The following is a 20,887-nucleotide window of genomic DNA, read 5'->3' as shown; positions in this document are numbered from 1 at the left end:
TAGCTCCACAAAGCTGCACACCCAACATTACATCCCGCACCGTACTCATACAAAATCTTATACGGCATATATTTTGTTTTCTATTTAGTGAACTCTCTGCCTACCCGTTCTCTGGCACCTGGCAGGGCAGGGAGTTCTGCCCTTATCTGTCTCTGATCTTTCTTCAAGCTGCTGCTGATGGTCAGAATGCAGTCACGCACAGAAAATGGCTGGGCCCACCCCATCACCAGTTCATAATGGTCTCTCCCCCTCAGGCACAGAAACTTATTACTGTTCCAGGACATCCTTTATGCGGATGGGTGTCTGTCCTGAGTCCATATATGTTGATTTTAATCAGTACCATCTTTAGGTCTAACTACAAAACACCTCTATGCGCCCGGACCTAGCGCATCTGTCTCCTGTGATCTTTTCTCTGGTTACCTTAATCCCTCGAGACTTACGCTTAAAAACACCTTGTCTTTTATTACCGTTCTCTTGATTTACACAAACGGATTCACTGCACAGAAAAGCAAGAAACGGTAATTTTAAAACATCAAAACGAGAAATCAGCTTGTTTGAGGCAATTCAAATAGGGGAGCCAGGAAGTCAACCGAGAGCTAAACCTCCTCATTCTGCATGCTGAAGGTCCTCTTTCTTTAGCAAAAACGTGTGAATTTTCCTACAGAACAAGGGACTGCAGCCACACTGGCTGGCCCAGAAGCACAGCCGTGTACTCCCCTCACTCTCGCAGCTTTGCACAAGGGAGACACACCAGTGAACTCTGTGGCGAAAAGTCCCACATCGTTCCAGTTCCTATCCTGTTCCAATCGTGCTGCAACGGGAAGGCCGGGCTTGCCCCCACTCCTCAAGGCCGTTTAAGAGATGCCGTCTTTTTGCTCTGTTTGATTTCGTAGGGAAGGTTTCTCTTTGACATTCGGACAGGAAGGCAGCAAAAGCAACCGACCCCTCACACGGGGAACAAGATGGCGGCCGCGAGGCAGCGCGCCACAGCCCGCCCCGCCCCGCCCCGCCGCGCTGCAGGCTGGGAGCTCGGAGGCGGCGGCGCCAGGACGGCTTGTGGCGGCCATTTTGTGTCTGCCGCGCTCGCTTCCCTCAGAGCTGCTGTGGGCATCGCGCGTCGGCAGGGAACAGCTCGGTCGTCTCCCTGCTGTGTAAGTCGGGGGCGCCGCCGCCATGGGACGTAAGAAGAAGAAGCAGCTGAAGCCTTGGTGCTGGTATCCTTCTGTGTGGGACGGGTGTGGGGAGCTGGGTGGGGGAGGGGAGCGGCCTGGCCCGCTCGGGCCTCTCTCGCGTCCTTTCCCGTTCTCCCCGCGGCCCCTCGCTCTCCTCCCGTGGAGCTCTTCCCTTTCTCCAGTCCGCAGTAGCGGCTTCCCCGCGTGCTTGGTCGCGTTCCGTTTGTGCGCGGGGATGGGCTCGGGTGTCCGTTTTCTCTCGCTCCCCAGAGCCGCGCGGCCTGATCCCGCGCTGAGGCCGTGGCGGCGCGTCCGACTCGCAGCGCCGGGACAGGCCGCGGCTTCTCTCGCCGGCTCTGGCTGGAGCTCCTGTGGCCAGGCCCCGCAGGAGTGCGAGGTCATGGGGAAACCGGAGAACGCTCTGTAGCTCCTGAAGTAAAGGATGTTAACAGGAAAAGACCTTGCCGTTCGGAAACGCGTCCGATGCAAGAAGTGCGGTGGATGCGGTTAAAAGAGGCTTTTGAAAAAGTTTTTGGGGCGGCAGGGAGACGATTTCAGATTTATAATTAATTGGTGCATCAGAGTCACGTTTAATTTCTCAGTATCCAGAAATACTTACGGATTTCCCTTCAGTCACTCCTTCATAATTTGCTTTTTGTTGGGGGGTGGTAACAGATTTACCTGTTTACTTATCTTCAACTTAAAATTGTTTAATAAAGGAATTTATCAGCTACTCTGAGATATTTTACCGCTTTATATTTGAAGGTATCTGTGCTTCTACTTTAGATATTAATATATTTGAAATTTGGAGGAAGTGATGGACACATTTTGTTAATAAGAAACAGCTAATAAATAACAAGTGGATTTGTCTCTCTTAGGAACATACATGTCGAGTGTTTGCTGAAATACTAATGCTGACCTGCAGAGAGGAAACTGCAGTTTGCCTCTTCTGTCACCAAGTTGTTCAGAAAGTTCTTTAAAACGCTTCTGTTTAAAAAACAATTTAACGACTGTGGTGAATGATGTGTCAGTAAGAACTGATAGCTAGATAACTGAAAAAGGAGAGGAGTTTTTAACTGAAACTTGATTTTGTAAATGTTTGCTACTGATATTGTGAAACAGACATTTCTCAGTATTTAGCATAACTTCCAGTTTGTGGATTTTGTGTCTGTTTCTCCTTTTAATGCTTTAGCAACTTTAATTTCATTTACATGTATGCAAAGAAGGAATGAATCCACTCAGAAATGACTTGAAAAGCATATGTCAGTAGAGAATCAAAGGGTTGCATCCACACATCTTGCCAGTTTTGTACCTTTCTGAAGAAAGAAGTGCTGGATGGTGTGAGGAGGAAGTTTGGTTTCAGATATCAAAGTATTTGTCACACTTTGAATGCTCAGAGGTGCTTCCTGTGCTTTTTTTGGTGTGTGTTTGTATGTACTTCAGTAAAAACTCACAATGATGCTGTAAATATTAGTGTTGTATACAAGGTCACTTACAGGATTAAATATTTCCTTAACAATCTTCAATAGGTATTGTAACAGGGATTTTGATGATGAAAAAATCCTTATACAGCATCAAAAAGCAAAGCACTTTAAATGCCATATATGTCATAAAAAACTGTATACAGGACCTGGTTTAGCTATACATTGCATGCAGGTAAGAAGCTTTAGATTTATATAAACTTTTCTTAACAGGATCTAAAATTGGAACTAATAGTGAACTTAAAAAGGTGGGGGGTTGGGGGCTTCCAGGGGCTTAAAAACTGATGAGGAAAAGGCAGCAATGCTCTTGGTCCAGAACAGAGTCCTGCTGTATTAGCAGTCACATGGGTAGTGTGCAGTAGAGATCTCTGCTGTCATTTTTGGGGTGTAGGAGGAGTGAAGGGATTATATTCTCTTGGTGTTCAGAAGGCAGAGAGTGGTAGGAGTTGCAAGGGACCTTTAGAGATCATGTAGACCAACCCTCCTGCCAAAGCAGGTCCCACCTGGATCAGATTGCACAGAAACGTGTCCAGATGGGTTTCAAAGACCTCCAGGAAGGAGCCTCCTCACCCTCACTTGGCAGCCTGGGCCAGGGCTCCCTCACCCTCAGAGTAAAATACTTCCTTTCCCCATAAGCAAGATGCTCAGTCCGGTGATCATCTGCGTGGCCCTGCACTGGCCTCTCTCCAGCAGTTCTCTGTCCCTCTTGAGCTGGGGAGCCCAGAACTGGACACAGGACTCCGGATGAGGCCTCACCAGAGCAGAGCAGGAAGAGAACCTCCCTGGACCTGCTGCCCACACTCTGGATGCATCCCAGGGTGCCATTGGCCTTCTTGGCCATGAGGGCATATTGCTGGCATATGTTTATATAAATGAATTTTAGGTGGTAATAGTAGTTACGAGAGGTTAGAAGCCACACATCAAGAACATACTTGGCAGAAACATCCTTTTTTATCTTGAAACTGGCTGAAGAACACTGAGAATTTAACCCCAGTTGTGGTCAGGAAGATTTCTTATTTTCTCCTTTAGGTACATAAAGAGACAATAGATGCTGTTCCAAATGCTATTCCTGGAAGAACAGACATTGAACTGGAAATCTATGGCATGGAGGGCATTCCAGAAAAAGACATGGAGGAACGGAGGAGGTTACTTGAACAAAAAACTCAGGGTAATGGTGTAGTCTGTCTAGTTATCTGTTACTTCCCTAGTCTGTTGCTTACTCATATTGAAGCTGTGTGATACAACTCTCGCCTCTCAGAAGAGTAAGGGAGTAAGTTTAACACATTCTCTAACTGCAGTGCTAGGCATTTGTTTAGAATGTCTTCCAATTTGTGGAAAGACTGAGAGAGACTGTTTTTTCTTGTTTAGAACTATGCATGCCAGTGCAGCTGTAGTTGTTACCTGATGAGTGTGAGGGTGGTGATTTTTATTTCTGAGGGTAAGGGGAGGAAGGGCCAGGAGTGATACAAGCCCAATGATGCCAAAATACATACATTTCCTTGCTCTGACCATATGCATCATTTTGTTTAGCAGAAAGCCAGAAAAAGAAGCAACAGGATGATTCTGATGAGTATGAAGATGATGAATCTGCAGCTTCAACTTCATTTCAGCCCCAACAAGTTCAGCCTCAGCAGGGGTACATTCCCCCAATGGCACAGCCAGGTTTGCCTCCTGTGCCAGGCGCACCAGGGATGCCTCCAGGTGAGACACTGTTTTCAGCTAGGTACCCAAAACCTGAGCAGAACCACAAATTGCTGCTTCTATGCAGGAATAATCTGTGTCCTGTCACAGATTGTTACAAGTCACAAAATAGTTTTGAGGTACACATAAGCATTTTCTTCCCCCATTCTGTCTGTGCACACACATCTACTGTGAAAAATAAATCATTTTGGTTGGAAAAGACCTCGAGTCCAACCACTAACCTCACACTGTCAAGCCCACCACTAAACCATGTCCCTCAGCACCTCAGTTGCACAGCTTTTAACTATCCCCAGGGATGGTGACTACCACCTCCCTGGGCAGCCTGGGCCAGTGTAAGTGGATTAAGATACCTAATGCTTGTGCCTAGATTGAAATACTGTGATAGTAAGACAAATGTGCAGTTTAAATGTAAGTCTAGCAGTGACATTTGCTTGGTATTTTGGAATAATAAGATTTTGGAAACGGGGCAGAAAGGCTACCATTTATCTAGAGACTGCTAACATAGAACAGGCAGTTTATGCACAGGCCACACAAATATCCAGGAAATACTTTTGATGGATGACAGTGACCAAAAACTGGTCTCTTCTCATAATAAGGTGTGTTCTTTGGAGGCTGCTAAGGAAAATGACAATCTTGCAGGGCTTGAGAACAATGAGTGTGCACATCTGACTTAGATAATCTCTTACTGGATTGCTTGTAGCCAATGTTATTTCAGTTGCCAGTCTTTTGGAGCTTCCTGTAAAGCATTTATCCAGTCTGAATTTATTTGATGAGATAGGTTAGGAAGTGTATGTTGTTTAAAATTTGTTTTTCTTTCAAGGTATACCACCATTAATGGCAGGTGTTCCACCCATGATGCCTGGAATGCCTCCTGTTATGCCTGGAATGCCACCTGGGTGAGTAGCAAGAAAGACTTCATATTACATGAGTGTTTTAAATTGTCACAGAAGTAGTAAAGCTAATTGGAAAAATGTCCATAGGAACATGGGAGCTCTGTAACCTTAATAAAACTAAGCAAAGAGCTGGATGGCTGTAAACCAACATTAAAAATATGGCCAAACTGTAAGTTCATATGTGTAGTGTATTGCCTTCCTCCTAACTTTGAACAGTAGCATAAAAATAAAAAGGTTTGTGGTGTTGGTTTAGAGCCTTCTGTGAACCACTGTTGTTTGTGTGTTGCACATACATTGTGCATCTGGTTATCAGTCACCAGCCTAACGGACAAAATGGTGGATAGTTGAAATTTGTCTTGTATTTCGGGCAAAAGTAAGATGTTGGTTTTTATGCTTGTTTGGGGTTGACACCGTACCCTGTCACAATGTGTTTGGAAAGTCACAGTTAGATTTTTGATTTTGTCATAAATTTTCACAGATTACATCAACAGAGAAAATACATGCAGTCATTTTGTGGTGGAAACATGTAAGCATCTCATTAATGTAATTCTAGGTACATTCATTATGCCATTTTATGTCCTGTTTTTGATAAGCTTGAAATTGTTTTACTGCAAACCTCTGAATATCGCCTAAGAATTTGGGGAGAATGTCTAGTTAGCTTTGGTTACTGTGTAATATCTGAAGTTCTTCCATTTTGTCTGAGGGACTGTTAAAAAACTGTTATGAGAAAGATATTCTGTGCAATACTGATAAAATAGGCTCTTAGAGACTTAGAACCTGTCTTGAACCAGAGTAAGCTCAGTGTGCTCAATCCTTTACACTGTGGGATGTTCTGCAGGGACTTTGCTTCTCAATTTTGAAGTTTGCTGAGGTGAAAGGTGGTTCTATTCTGAGACCTAAACGTTGCTTTAATGGTCTTGAATTTAAAAATCATGTCCTAGAGGAACGTCTTGTGGGTACTTAAAATCACTGTAGCTTTTCCGGGTAGAAACTGGACAGAATTTTCTCAGGCTTGCTGGTGCTTGGTTCTCCTTAAGCTCTTTGTTAACTTCAGGTGTAGGTAGTGTCATCTAAATTAATTTACAAATTAATTTGCCAAAAATTCACAGCTCTTCCTTTTTGGTGAAATTTTGGGGAAAGGTGATATGTTGTTAAGTGATGCTTTTACTTAGTTTAATCTACAGTTCTGCTCACTTAAGCTGATGGACATTTGTTTAAAAATGAGAATAAGGACCAAGGAAGCAACTTGGATTTTGTGTGACACCAGTTCTGACACCGCCTCTGCAGTTTCTCAGAAAGTCATCTTTCTAGTGACAGCAGGCAAAGTCCATCAGGCACATTTTTGGGGTTCTAACAGTTGTCCAAATGGATGACAGTACTGACTTGGCCTTCTCCAACTACTAATCCCAAAAAGAGACCATGTTCCCAGTCATTACTGCTTCTGCAGTGGCTGTTCCTTTTGTAGCAGTGGTACACTAGTGAGAGTAAAGACTGAGTAGCAGTTTGCAGAAGGAATGTTCACCTGTTTGTTCATGGTGATTTGATTTTGAAATGGCAATGGTGAAGGTGTCCTGACTTTGTCATACAAATATCAGTTGCTTCTTGGTGGGGTTTTGGTGTAGCTTAGCTGCTACACATCTGCTTATCTTGCTACCTAAAGTAATAATTGTTCCTTTATTTTGTTTCTGTAATCCAACTTTGAATGTCTGGAAAAAAACCATAAGCAAACTTAAATTACATTTGTTTTTTTCCTTGTAAAGAAATCATACATAGTCACCTATGGCTTCCCATTTTAAAAGCACTTGGTGTCATAGACAGCCTTGGAATTGCAGGAGGAATTTGCATGTGTTAGTGGTCGTATCTATGGTTTAGATGGGGAACATATATTCATTTGTAATGTGGTTTAGTAGATGATGAGGGTATAATATGTAGATACCACCCTTCTGTTAGGAAATACAGACCAGCTTTCTTTCTCCAGATATCGGTAGCAATGGAAAAAAACCAAACAATCAACCAAACCTGGTTCTAATGTGAAGGAACTCATTTAAAAAAACCACTTTTCTGTGCTTAGCGTAGTGAATATTTCCTGTAATTGAAATTCCAGAAGCTTTCTTACCCTGTGGTCTGCTCAGCTTTTATCAGTGTTTTGGGGATGTTTCTATAGATGTGTCTTGTCTGCTGATCACTGGAGGAAAGAGAATATATGAAAGTAGCATGAGGGTGTTATAACCACAAATAGACTTGTGGTGTCAGAAAGGAGTAATAGCAGATGTACAGGCATTTTAGTGATTGGAGTTAACTAGTATTCATACTTTCAAATATTTTGGGTGTACTAAGCTGAGGTTCTTGGAACACTGGTGAAGCTGATAAATAGATCTCGAGAGACAACGGCTCTGGAAACCTGATAATAGTGGAAGTGAAAACTTGAGGAATTAAAGTTCAGATGAAAAGTGTTTGGGAGTTCTCTTGGGGTTTTGGTGTTTGTTTGGTTTTTATTCCTTATGGGAAAATATGTCTGTTTGTGGAGTCAGCTGGTTTTGAATTGTCTATGTTGAGAGCATTTTGAAATGATTTACTGTAATTTTTTTATCTAATACAGGTATTTGCCAATTGTCATAACAGTTTATCATGAGTGTTCATACCAGTGCTCATTTTCTGTTTACAGGATGATGCCAATGGGTGGAATGATGCCTCCTGGGCCAGGAATCCCACCTCTTATGCCTGGTATGCCACCAGGTAGGTCAGGGTTGTCGAACTCGTACTATGGTGAGAGCTAATTTTGTATTTATTTATTTCCACTAAGATTTATTGTTTATGTAAAGACTATGTAGAGTTAAGCCACTACCTTGATATGGATTGATTGCCACAGAAGCCACTTTTATGTACATATTAAGGAGTTGATCTCTGGCTTTTAGTTATGCTTAATTATTTGTATTTAGTATCAATGTAAATGTAAAAACTAGAATGTAGCTTTCTGTTGTTGCACTTTCTCTGGCTTTTGTGTTGCTTAGTGTCTCTTCATCCCTTTTTTCCAGCAGCAGCCAGAGATGTTAAAAATTGCAATTTCTGAAAATGTTGTTTAGAAATAAGAAATAATGTTGCTGATGTACCCAAGTAATGAACCTGCCATGTGAAGAAACTAATCAAAATTTTGTTCTCTTGTCATAGCTGGAAGAGATGTTTTTTTGAGCTTGGGCAGCTCTTAGGCAGCCTTATGTTCTTAGGATGTTCTACCTGGGCAGCAGCTTCATGTTTGCTAGTTTGTCCATATTTCTCACTGTAGGAGGAGGGAAGCCACTAGGACAGGTACAGCCTAGTTAGAACCCATGTGGGCTGTTAACTTCCCACCTCTGAACCTCTCCCAGAGCACCACACATACCAAATGCATTTGTTGTCATGACAGGCTACAGAAGGTAGCCTCCTCACCTTATCTATGCTAAAGACCCCCAGCAAAGCTGATCTGTGGTTCAGTTGAAGTTCTGATACGTGTCATCATGGCTGTAGCTTTTAAGGGTTTTATGATGGTCTAATCCCTGCACTTGACAGCACCAGCCCACTGTTGCAAACAGCTGCTGCATTCATTGTATTGTTTTATTGGAAACATGAACTTGATTGAAGCTCTGGTAGAAAACACAATTTAGTATTGCTCTGAAGTGTTTGAGATTACTGCCTATGCATGGATTAGTGACTACTGGTATTACCCTTTGACATGTTTTATTTTACTGGTGTCATAAAAATACATATGTCTTGGGGGAGGCTTTGTTCTAAAGAATGCTGTGAACAGAGATCTCTAAAGGAATGTTGTTACTTCCTTCAGCCTGATTTGTTGCCCACTGTTTGTGGTTTGCAGGTATGCCACCACCAGTTGGGCCTCGTCCTGGGATGCCTCCAATGACACAAGCACAGCCTGTTACAGCACCAGGCATCCTTAACAGACCTCCAGCTCCGGCTGCCGCAGCACCTACCCCCCAGCCTCCGGTTACTAAGCCACTCTTCCCAAGTGCGGGGCAGGTAGAGTATCTCATAGCCTGGAACCTAGTGTTAGTCTTCAGATTGCCACTATGTCAGCAGTGTTACTCTTGAGGAGGACCAAGATATGACTGGTTAAGTTTCTTGCTTGTTCGAAGTTTAATTCCGTGTAGTACTGGCGTGGATTTTAAAAGATTCTTTTATTTGTCTTAAAACAGCCATGAAACCAGACAGAAGTTCTGTAAGCACGTGGGGAAGAAGGGAGTAGGCAAAACACTTCATTCTTTAATCCTTTTAGTTTGTGGTTGATAAAGGGTACTTTGGGTGGGTGAAGGGATATTGGTCAGCTACAGGAAACTGGCTGCATGAAACTTTGCCTAAGATTTCCAAAGTTCTCTCCTGTTCTTTTCATAATGGGCTCTCTGCTGATAGGTGGACTTACTTATTTTGTAGTCCTGTTAAACCTTGCCTGAATTAGAAGGGTTTTTTACTTTAAAAAGTTTGAGTAAGTTAAGGTAGTACACATTTCTTGAAATGTTTTGGGGAGGGAAGTGGGGTATTGATAGTGGCTTGTGACCTCCACCCTTTGAATGCACTCATTGTGTATAAGTGTTAAAGTTTTACTTGCTTTCAAGTATGTTGCAGAAACCTTCATAGTGTACTATTTGCATTTTGGACTTCTGCAGGAAGATACTTGTTTACAAAAACATGGTCCTTTCATAGGAAAGGACTTAGTATAAGAAATCCTTTCATCTGGCTACTTTCCACCCATTTGTTTGGAGACTTTTCACTGTTTCCTTTCTTTTATGCTACAGATGGGGACACCTGTCACAAGCTCAAGTACAGCTTCCTCCAATTCAGAAAGTCTGTCAGCATCTTCTAACGCTCTGTTTCCTAGCACAGCACAAGTACGCAGGAAGTCACAGTTAAACCAAATTGCTTTGCAACTTAACCCTTTGGACCGTTCTGTAACAAACCCTAAATTTGACTAAACATCTTCAGATCATTTCTGTTCTATTCCTGATCATGTTTAGCTGGTAAAACTGCAGAGTCCTTGATTGTGAGTTGCATCTTGCTAGAAATAAGCATTTCAAAGTGCCCAATTGTCCTTAGTGTGAAAGAATGAAATTTACATCCTGGTTCTAAAGGGTTAAAAAGGCATGAAAGCAGTTAAATGCATTTTAGTGGGCAGTGGTTAGCTTGATGCATGGTGAAGGCTTTTTAGTTTGTTGTTTAATACAGTACATCAAATGTAGGGAATTTTGTAATTTGTGTTCTGTGCAAAAATTTGATGTACTTTGTTTTGGGAAGTTCAGATGATTGTAAATGTGCAGTGATTAGAAACAACAGCAGTCTCTCATAACTAAAGCTTGCTTTGGAGATTGCTTCATCTTCAGAGATAGACAAGAAAAGTCTGTTTTACCAGGCTAACAGTTAATGTGAGAAAAAAGTAGGAAAGATGAGAACAGGAATCGCTAGTGGACATGATACCTGACTTCAGTTGATCCTTCGTTCTCAGGGAGATGAAATAGCTGTAGAGAGACATAGCACTTTGTGAAAATACTGCAGTGTTTTTATAGAGGGACCACTTAAAAACCCTGACACAATAGAGCTTTCTGAAATAGTTAAAACATTCCTGAAATACCTAATTTTAATGACTACTAACACTTCAAGCTGTACCCTTAACAAATGATGGCTAAAAGTGATGATTCAGTGGGAGAATTTATAGGCTCTTAATAAAAGAGTGATCCAGGAAAGATGTAGACCTTTACCAAGTCAATCTTTGGGATAAATTTTTGATAGGAGTTTTTGTTGTTGCTGTTCCTTTTTTCTAGTTGTCGCTTTTGACCTGCAAATTTTATTAGTTTCCAGTGTGTGTGTGTATATGTCTATGTACTGGGTTTTATTTTGTCTTGTTTTCAGTTGCTCTAGTATGCAATAAGGCTGAACTTTACTTTTGCCAAGCTTGTTTTATGTATCTCACTGAAAGGTTTCAGAGGTCTAACAGACGTCATTTAAGTTTTCTTACTCTTGAAGAAATCAGTATTGATCTACCTCTGTGTTTCACAGGCTGCAGCAGCTGTTCCAGGGCCAGTGGGTACTGATTTCAAACCTTTGAATTCTACACCTGCAACAACAACAGAACCCCCAAAACCTACATTCCCTGCTTACACGCAGTCGACAGCCTCAACCACTAGCACGACAAACAGTACTGCGGCTAAGCCGGCTACGTCTATAACAAGTAAGCCTGCTACCCTCACAACAACCAGTGCAACCAGTAAGTTGATCCATCCAGATGAGGATATATCACTGGTAAGTTAAAGTATTTTCATTGTGTTACTGAAAAAAAAATGCAATTTATGCCAGTTTGGTTGAGTAAATAGAACGTGTTCTCCATTACGTGTGTTTTAATAACAGTGCAGACTGCAGAACTGATGTAGCAGAATGTTCTGTGAGAAAGCTGCTTTGTTTGCCAACTGACAAGAGGCATATTGCAATGATCCTGCTGCAGACCTAAGCCTTAGTTCTGTTGGCAATAAGAAATTACTCAACCCAAAATGTAATTTTGTCTTTTCTGTGTGCAATTTCAGTTTGAAGTTACAGCTATTGAGTGTAGGACAAAAGATCTAATGGTTGGAGGTGGTTTTGGTGTTACTACAGCAGTCAGAAATGGGGAGTTCATGGACAAGGCAAATGAACCTTAATTTAAATTCTGAAATCTTTAGAGTTGTGTTTGGCTTTTTTGTCTTGACTTGTTACGAGGAAGAGGCTTTCTTCAGCTGAGGGAGGAGGAGACGTTGTCATGTGTAAAAGGCTAAATTGGTCAGTATTAATACCCAAGCTACTGTGTAATGTAACTTGTAACAGTATTTGAACATGTAAGGTTCCTGAGATAGTCCATTGTTTGTATGTAATCTACTTCCTTACACTTTTATTGACTTTGGTTTTGGCAAGTTTTAATCTTACCATGTGTTACGGTTGTGTTTTCTGGCTTTAGGAAGAGAGAAGGGCACAGTTGCCTAAATATCAGCGTAATCTTCCTCGCCCCGGACAAGCTTCCTTGGGTAATCCACCAGTTGGACCAATTGGAGGTATGATGCCACCACAGCCCGGAATTCCTCCACAACAGCAAGGAATGAGACCTCCCATGCCACCTCATGGTAATGATGTTTCTTGGCTTATCTTTTCTTGAAAGGATTTGTTGTTGTTATTTAGAATCTGACGTGGCACGTAGTAGTTGGGGGGTGAAACTTTTCACAAAACACAACTCCTGCCTGCCATTTAAAAAAAATAAACATTCTTCTTTGCATCTTAAACATTTTGTTTGTAGGTCAGTATGGTGCTCATCACCAGGGCATGCCAGGATATCTTCCTGGAGCGATGCCTCCGTACGGTCAGGGACCTCCGATGGTGCCCCCTTACCAGAGTGGACCTCCTCGACCTCCAATGGGAATGAGACCTCCTGTAATGTCTCAAGGTGGCCGCTACTGATGCTACTGCACACACTCTAATAGGTTTGGAGATTAAACCTTTTCTCATCTTGTGCTGTTAATATAGCCGAGCTTCCGTCAATTAAGGCTTCATTGTGACTTTAAAAAAAATAAGTATCTTCCCACATGCAAGGAGCTATTGGACATTCTTATTTTACATGGGAAAAATTATTTGGAATAATAACAGGAACTTTTCCTGATGTTGCAATTTATACTGTATGGCTTCTTTTTCATGTTTCATCTAGGTTTTTAGAAGTGAAGTATAGTAAATATGGTTCGTTAAATTGTGAAGGCGATGGAATTACATGAACATACCACCTTAAAGGCAAGTTCTGTAACATTATGTTGCTATTTGTGAAATGATGCCTTCACAGCACTTCAAGTGCTGTTGGACTTCACGTCCCCAACATAGTTTGGTGAGGGCTGTAACTGTTCCCAACTACTTGTACATTTAAGTCTGAACTTGTAACAATATTTAATGTATTTAGAGTTCCTCCTGTTTCAGGGTTTAAGTAAACTGACCCACTAAGGTCGTGTGACTTTTCTGTACCGTTATAAACTTCATTGTAATAAAAGAGGAGAAAAATTTATATGCCTTTTCATTCATGACCAGCTGTGGACAACTGCCTGAAAGGTTTGTACAGATGCATGCCATGGTAGCTACTGGTGTAATGAACACAACTGTTGGTGTTGTTTTAACGAAGTCTGAATTCCCTGTTTCAAAGTTGGGTCACTCCTTAGCTGCACATCTGAGTAGACAAAGACCTGTACACTTATTAACCGACTCCTTAAAAATGAGGCTGCAGGAGGCACATCTTAACTCTTGATTGTAACTTCTCTTCAATACATATGTTTCTTTATTTGTGCTTTCTTGTCCTCAATAAATTTTAAATGATTTCTAGTCCTGGCACTTCCTTCTAGGATGTAAAAATGATTGCTCTAAGATGCATCCTAGTGCCAGGTGTGTCCTGGTAGTTCATTCTTTGACTGACTCTTTAATTTGCAAATGCATATGAATTTCAGGAGCCTTTTATATGAAGATTTCTAGAAGCTTAGGTGCATGTCACATGGGTGAGTGACTTCCAGTTGATGCTGTATTGAAGTTGACCTGCAAAAGAGAAAAAGTAGCTTGATGACCTTTTTAGTGTATAGAAGAGACAAGGGGCAAGACTTGCATGTTACATACACTATTTTTACTTAAAATGTTCAGAATTTTGAATACCAACAGACTCTAAGATGAACCATCCATTGTGTGCTACGAACAGACGTTGCCAGTTTCTGGAGCTATTTACTGGAAGAGCTGAGAGTAAAAGACTTTTTTATCAGCTCTCCTAAGTAGGGATATTAAAGAGCTCTTCCCTGTATTCATTAGTCATTTATTTGTTCATAAGAGTGGTAAATTACTGTCAAGATTGTAATTCTCCAAATGTCTAACATCCCTATGTTAATGTGCTGTATTGCTGACAAGAGTGAAGACTTAGAAACTTCTTGGAGGGAAATGCGAGCTTCTCCGGTCTCTTCACAACAGGGGAAAAAAGGAGCAAATTTTTCGTTTGCAGGTCAACTTTAAATACATGTTCCAGCCTCAAACAAGTCTTATCTGTGCAAATTAGTATCTCTTCTTTTAGGATAGGTTAGAAAGTTTATCAGCATTTTTGTGTCAGTTTATATTCCACAGATGTTTTTGTTGATGGTGGAGCTTTTTCACTTTATTACACTACTGAAGCATTTTGACTTGAGGTTTTTTAGTTGCACTCTAGTACTTCATTTGGCTTTATTCTGTACCGTCTCTTAATACTACAGAAACCCAGTACAGCTAAAATACTACATTGTCTCTCCATTTCAAACTCATGGCTCATAAAAGCATCCAGTACACCCTAATTGCAGCTGAATGACCTTAGTTTAACCATTAAGAATTATCAGGCATTTTCTGAAGTGTTCACCAGTTTGAGACCATAACTCCAAGCCTCTGTTGAGAAGCAGTTCTCTCTCATCACCAGTATCTGCTGATTACCTGTCAGATGTGCAATATTTGGCTTGCAGTTGTGCTGAGTGGGCCTTGATGTCAGATCTTTTGTTAGCTATTCATCCTCCTTTATACATAAGTCTAACAGATAAAACTGTTTTGCTGAGGCAATGCTTTTTGTACTCTGGTTTTCTTTAATAAGGATAATCACAAAACAAAATACTGGAGAGATTTTTACACTGTGTTGGATTCATCCTTTTTGCAGTACTACACATACAATTCATATTGACCTTAATTATAAATTGACCTTAACTTCTGCTTTTAAAACTATAGAACTTCTTGCTTTTCCTGGAGATCATATTGCTGTTGTAAGGATGCTTTGCCCTCCGGCCCATAGTAAAGTAAATACCTTCTTGCTTTGGTGTCTTGCTGTAACTCATTGGTGTGTTGTTTCCAGACCCCTGCTTTTCTTGGGATAAGTACTTGAAAACCTTACTGCATGTACTGTTAACTCAGCATATTCTGCAAGTTGTATTAATTAAGAGTTTCCCTCTTAAATAGTGAATGTCTCAGTGAAAATGGTACTGTTTTGTAGCTAATCCTGCACAGACTTACAGCTTGGACACATTTTAAAGTTGAACTTGCCTTAGCAGTAATGTTATGATAATCCCTTAGCTAAGTACTGCCATGTGTTACTCATATGGTACTCTTAATAATCTTTAGCAAGCAGATAATTATTTTTTCCATGGTGTTCCACTTGCCTCCCTGCTCCTGTCATCTCTCTGCTGTAAGAGCTGTGACGTGGCTATCTTTAGTTACTCTTGTCTCTCTTACATGTACTTTTCTGTGAACAGTTGGTTGTTTCAGTGCATATGTTGTCTGTTCCCTGCCTTCATTTCTTTGAACACTGCTTCTTAATGTTCAGAGGGTTGGATTTATGGTGCATTTTCCCAAAAAGAGGAAATCTATTTTGAATGTATTAATGACTTGTTTAAAGACCAAGGCTTGGTTTTACAGTACAAAATAGTTGTGCCAGCAACATCCCCAATATAACACAGCCATGCAGACAGGTTTTTGCTCTTCCCTGGAAAGCAATTGCAGAAGCCTTTATGATTACAGAAAAGCATATTTCTATATATCTGTTGCAGTACTCTAGTGATACAATTACATGGGCAGAAGCTTAGATTTCCAGTTGTCTAAGTTTGCCATGATAGCTCTTATAGTAAAATCAAAACTTGCAAGTGGATTTTAACCAGTCTTTTAAATTGGAATGTCATGCAAGTACAAAATACTTGCAATTTATGGCATTTGGGACTTGTTCAAAAGATTCTCATTATTTTATGCATAGTCTCTCAGTATGATTTTGAGAGGCTGATGTCATATTGTTGATTTTTAGAGCAAAAGAAACGAGACTGGCATGAAAGAACCTTGGAAAAGCCCAGGCTAGTTTTGCAGAAGTCCTGATGTGACTGTTTCATGCTGCCTTCAGAATATCTGCCTTTGGCAGAGGTTGCTTTAAATAAAGTCTTGAAAATTTAGCTGGCTTCTGTGGGCTAAAAATTTCTTCTGGGACTTTCAGATTTATTTTTTCCTACACAGATGAGATTTTAATGTGCTGATCATAAATTTGAGGCTGGGATGTATATCTAATAATTTCAGTGGATAACTGTTCCTCACTGTGTGCATGCATGGGACAACACAAGCTTCTAGAAACAAATTCAACTGCATCTGCCTTCAGTGGTTGCTGCAGATATTTTAGTATGGAGCTCTTGAACAGTATTACATTGAACTGTGAAACTTTTATCTTAGAGCTTGGATAGAATTGAATGGAATATATAACCTGCAGCTGTTTTGTAGGGATCAAAGAATCCTGCATACAAGATAAAAAAATCAAATACCAAGATTGCTTCAGTTTTAAGAACAGCAAGAAGGGCATTATGACTCTTCAGTTAAATTGAGACACTCATATGCCAGTCTGAGCTGGGGCTGCAATTCAAAATGGTAAATAATGATACTTAGAAATTAATAGTAAGTGTCTTAATAATTGTACTGGTCTAGCTTCTACATCAATAGTAAGGTCAGGGTGAACATTTTCAGTGGCTGATGGGATCTTTAACTCTTATTTTTTGTGAAGTAGTACACTAAATACTATCATGGGAAAAATGCCCCAAAACAACTGACTTATGTTCCATTGATCAAGATGCAAAGCAAAACAAACTGATTCAGAAATGGCTATCAAGTGAAAAAAAGTTTTGTTTGGGCCTAAGAAAACGGGTGCTGTAGCACTCCTTGTCTGCTTGATCACTGGAATTCTGTTAACTTTGAATGCATGTCTTTCACTTAATTGGGTCATGTTTTTTCTAAAATTGAAATTTTTCTTCTTCCTATAGCCCTGCCATAGGACAGGCTGAGGCAGAGTCTCAGTGTTGCCCTGTTCAGTCTGAGGCAAGTGGGATTTATTTTATTCATTCTAGGGGCTTTCACAGCTTTATGGCTGTTGGATATTTATGTCCCCAAACTTGCAGCAAGTTTGGTGAAGGCCCCTAAATTTATTTTAATTTAGGTTTTTTATTCTCTTTTGGTAGATGGGCTCTATATTAATATATCTCCTTTTATTATCATTGTGTTTTTAAGAGTCTTAGCGGGAGGGAAGGTGGTTTAAGGTGTTGGGGTACCTTTTCTTAATGGAACGCGTTTTCTTCGGGGCTGCTCAGGCAGTCCTTCAGCCACGCTGCCCACCTTCCCCTTGTCCCCTGCATTGCATTTGTGCTGTGTTTGGTTTGGGGTTTGGTAATGTGACTTTGTGTAGTCTTTGAACTGGTGGCCTGTAAATATCAGTTACTAATGTTTCGTCTTCTGGGGAGATGTGTCTGTTGAAGTGCTTGAAATACTCAGGTATTAGGTGACATTTATAGTCACAAAATTCCATAGCCTAAATTACTGAATAGGTTTCTTTGGAGGAGGTTAAGTTGTTAATACTGCTGTGTTTGAGAGCTGCACCTCAACAAATATTAATGTAGAGCCCTGTGAAAAAACAGATTCAAGTTGGTAAAGTAGACTGAAGAATGAGAGATGGAAGCTGCAGATCTTTCAGTTTGTCTCTTTCGGGGAAAATCTTTTCCTTAATCTCTCAAATAAAGCAGATGTGACAATATTTTGTCCATTGCAGCACTACTGAAAGTCACACCATTTTTTTTTAACCTTATAGAACTCTGTTGCATATTCAGAATTTACTTAGGTGTATGGTTATCTAAATTCTTTCTTTCACACAGTGACTAGCAAAAAATTAGATGCTTTCTCAAGAAAGAAGAGCTTTAGTGCTGCTGCTCCCTGTCGTACAGATGTATTGGTTTTGAGTGCTTGAGGTTGCTTAAAGACAACTTCAGCTTCAGAAGAACAAGTTTTGTCCAAGGAGGTTTTGCAGCCTCTAGCAGTGGAATAGAACATGGACAGATGTTAGTCAGATTTTACAACTTTTTAAACCTTTCCAGATGAGCTTAAAATTTGTGGCATTTTTTGTTGAGTGTAGGCTGTGTTTCATTTCTTGAAGGTTTTGCTAAATAATGACTTCCAATGTGACTTCCAGTCACTTTAATTAGAGTTGGAATTTGTGACTTAAAAGCGTGGCTTTCAAATTCTCGCTGTTCCTTGTTTGTACTCTGTTTGTTGCATTTCTCCTGTAGAAGGCTCCTCATCACAGTTGTGAAGTCTAATTGGAAAAGTGGCATGTCCTCTGTTAACTGTTTCAAAATGAAACACGTTGGCAATGCATGTTGCTTTTCTATTTCTCACTGTGTTACCCTTGAGAACAGTGAAGGAGAGAACACTCCAAGATTTCAAGATACACTGCTGCAACTAGCATCTGTTACACTTATTCAGCCTATAGGAGCATACTTCTCTAGACTAAGAAAACACTTTAACCCAAAATACTGTATGCAATATGACTTTGTGCTGTAAGTGTCTGAATGTCTTAGAGACTCAAAGTAAGCAAATTTCAAATGCCTGTTACTTGAACTTTCTTACCAGTTTCCATGTAAGCCCAGTGCAGCACTAGGTAGATTTTTTTTGTGTCATCAAGCACACAAAGCTAGAATTCAGATGCACACACTGCATGGTGTCCAATGGAGTATTCTACTTAGATCCACTCTTGAGTTACAAGTCGGTACCCTCTGAAAGCTAAATGTTTTTGAATTCAGAGAAACTGGCTGATGTGGTTTTGTTGAAGCTAACTTAGGTTTGAAAAAAAAGGTCTCAAAAATGCAGTTCCTTTTTTCACTGTGTCATTGCTCAAGCTGTGGACACTTAATACTTTGGAGCAAGTGAACCATTTGTGTTTTGGCATGTTCTGTGAGCAATGCATAGCATTTCTCAGCACCACATTGCTATGGCTGTTTTGTCTTGAAGCTGCTTTTAGACACTTTCAGGAAGATTAATTTCACATTGTCTCTTCTGAAAGATGCATTTGACATGAGGGTGATTCTGCAGTGTTACTGTATGAATTAAAAGGACTTTTGACTCTGGGTTTTCCTGCTACACTGCAAATATTGCTTGTAATTTCTGGTCAGTAATTCACACAGCCTTCACTTCCATCCTTTCCATTCCTGTCCTTTCAGTAAGTCTCTAAAGGACTGGACAGGCTGTGTCTCTCTTGTTCCCTCTTTGGGAGTCAATAGCTTTAGCAGATAATGTTTGTGTCACTGCAATCTGTTACCACAGATTGTTTGTCCTTACATTTGCAGCAATGATGTGCATTTTCCTTTTGCTTTGGATTTGTCCTACAAGATGCAAGTGCTGCTGTCTTTCTAGTCCCAAGGATGGCATGATGGCTCTGTGCTTTTTGCCTGGAGTATCTGAGCTGTTGGACCAGCCTGTCATCTCTTTAAAACAACTTGTAAAATTCTCATCTAGTACAAATGGTTCATATTTTGCTCATTTTGTGAAGTTCTCTTAGTGGCACTTTCTGCCTCCTCGTGTGGATCTAAGGGGAATAGTTCCAAAACCAATACACACTGGAAATGAGATCTTTCTTTTGAGGGACTGTAGTGTGTTTTTACTGACACTGCAGTATTTCAGCTGTCAGTACTGCAGCAGTCTGTGTATCACAAAGCTGTGCAACCCCCTGGTGTGGAATTTCTTCTCTAATGATAGTAGCATTTTTGTGACTTTACTTTTGTAGATACTAATGGAAGTAGATTTTGGGTTTTTTCAGCTGAAGAAGAGGTACATCACCTTTTATTTTTTGAAGGGCAAGAGTTACAGATACTCTGTGAAACTGGATGATTGTGCAGTAGAGTATGTACCATGCATGAAGCTTTGGCTTTAGAACTGTGTGATGAGTTCATGGTACATTCTGTGCCTTGCCTAATAAAGATTGTGGCCCTTAAATACTTTAAAGAATAGGCTGCCTCCAGAAGGGTTGGGGTTTTTTTAAGTATCTATACTTGCAATCAAAACAATCAGACTAGAGAAATAATGGTAGTGACTGGCTTCTATGAAAATGCAGTGATTGGTGACTACCACGTTTTCCTGTGGGAGCTGGGGTGAGTAGATAGCTAGATTTGAGTAAGAGAAGTTTTGAGGCAGCCCTTGAAGGGATCAAAGTTATTCTGAAGTGTAATAGAGGAAAATATTCCTTCTGAAGTTCTTAAAATGCTTTTGAATTTTCTTACACACTGTAAACAGCAGCTTGGTGTCATCTTTTCATTGTCAGAGCACAGGTGCTTGTTAAGGTTCTGTTGAAGAACATGCATCTGGAGTACAGCACTTGTAGGTTCAGTTGTATAGTGAATGCATTTTGACTTTTGTCTCTTAAAAGGAGCCAAGCACTTTAGCTTGCTTCTTTTGCAAACAGCCATCTCCTGTCTGGAGCCACAGGATCCAGGATGTTAACCTCAGTCTTTTGCTCTGAGCATCCTGATGAGTCAATATTGACTGTAGGGGGAGGGTTGGTGCTTACACACCTGATCACTACTGTGAGTAGTCAGGTGCTTGCACCTTCTCAGCAAGTTTACAATGACTGCTGTTTTAGTGATGGTGAATTTAACTTCTCCATAAATATTGTCTTGAACTTAAGGTTTTTCTTGCTCAAGGATTTAAGGAAGTGAAAAAGCTTCAAGAAAACTGTAGAATTTTAATGCCAGTATCATCTTAACTAAATATAAACACAGAGAGCTTGAAAGCTTCCTTAAAAAAATCCCTTGTTAGCAGTTAAAGC

At 40.6% G+C, this 20,887-nt stretch overlaps 1 protein-coding gene across 8 annotated transcripts; it reads left to right on the top strand.

Moving 5' to 3' along the window:
- Nucleotides 1–1,026: 1,026 nt before the first annotated feature.
- On the top strand, nt 1,027–13,297 carry ZNF207 (zinc finger protein 207). 8 transcript variants are annotated; one of them, XM_062011087.1, is made up of 12 exons: nt 1,027–1,214; nt 2,702–2,828; nt 3,683–3,821; nt 4,184–4,354; nt 5,175–5,250; nt 5,726–5,773; nt 7,913–8,013; nt 9,098–9,258; nt 11,287–11,529; nt 12,215–12,377; nt 12,548–12,731; nt 12,953–13,297. In XM_062011087.1, exons 1-11 carry the CDS (start codon nt 1,174–1,176, stop codon nt 12,706–12,708), a joined length of 1,431 nt encoding a protein of 476 aa, XP_061867071.1. In that variant the 5' UTR covers nt 1,027–1,173; the 3' UTR covers nt 12,709–12,731; nt 12,953–13,297. The 8 variants fall into 8 exon arrangements, with proteins under 8 accessions (XP_061867071.1, XP_061867072.1, XP_061867073.1 ...); XM_062011088.1 differs by having other exon boundaries at nt 4,187–4,354; nt 12,548–13,297; XM_062011089.1 differs by having other exon boundaries at nt 7,913–7,983; nt 12,548–13,297.
- Nucleotides 13,298–20,887: the final 7,590 nt, after the last annotated feature.

The sequence above is a fragment of the Colius striatus genome, chromosome 18 (genome assembly GCF_028858725.1).
Source record: "Colius striatus isolate bColStr4 chromosome 18, bColStr4.1.hap1, whole genome shotgun sequence".
NCBI lineage: Eukaryota > Metazoa > Chordata > Aves > Coliiformes > Coliidae > Colius > Colius striatus.
This window is presented reverse-complemented; position numbering and strand designations above follow the sequence as displayed.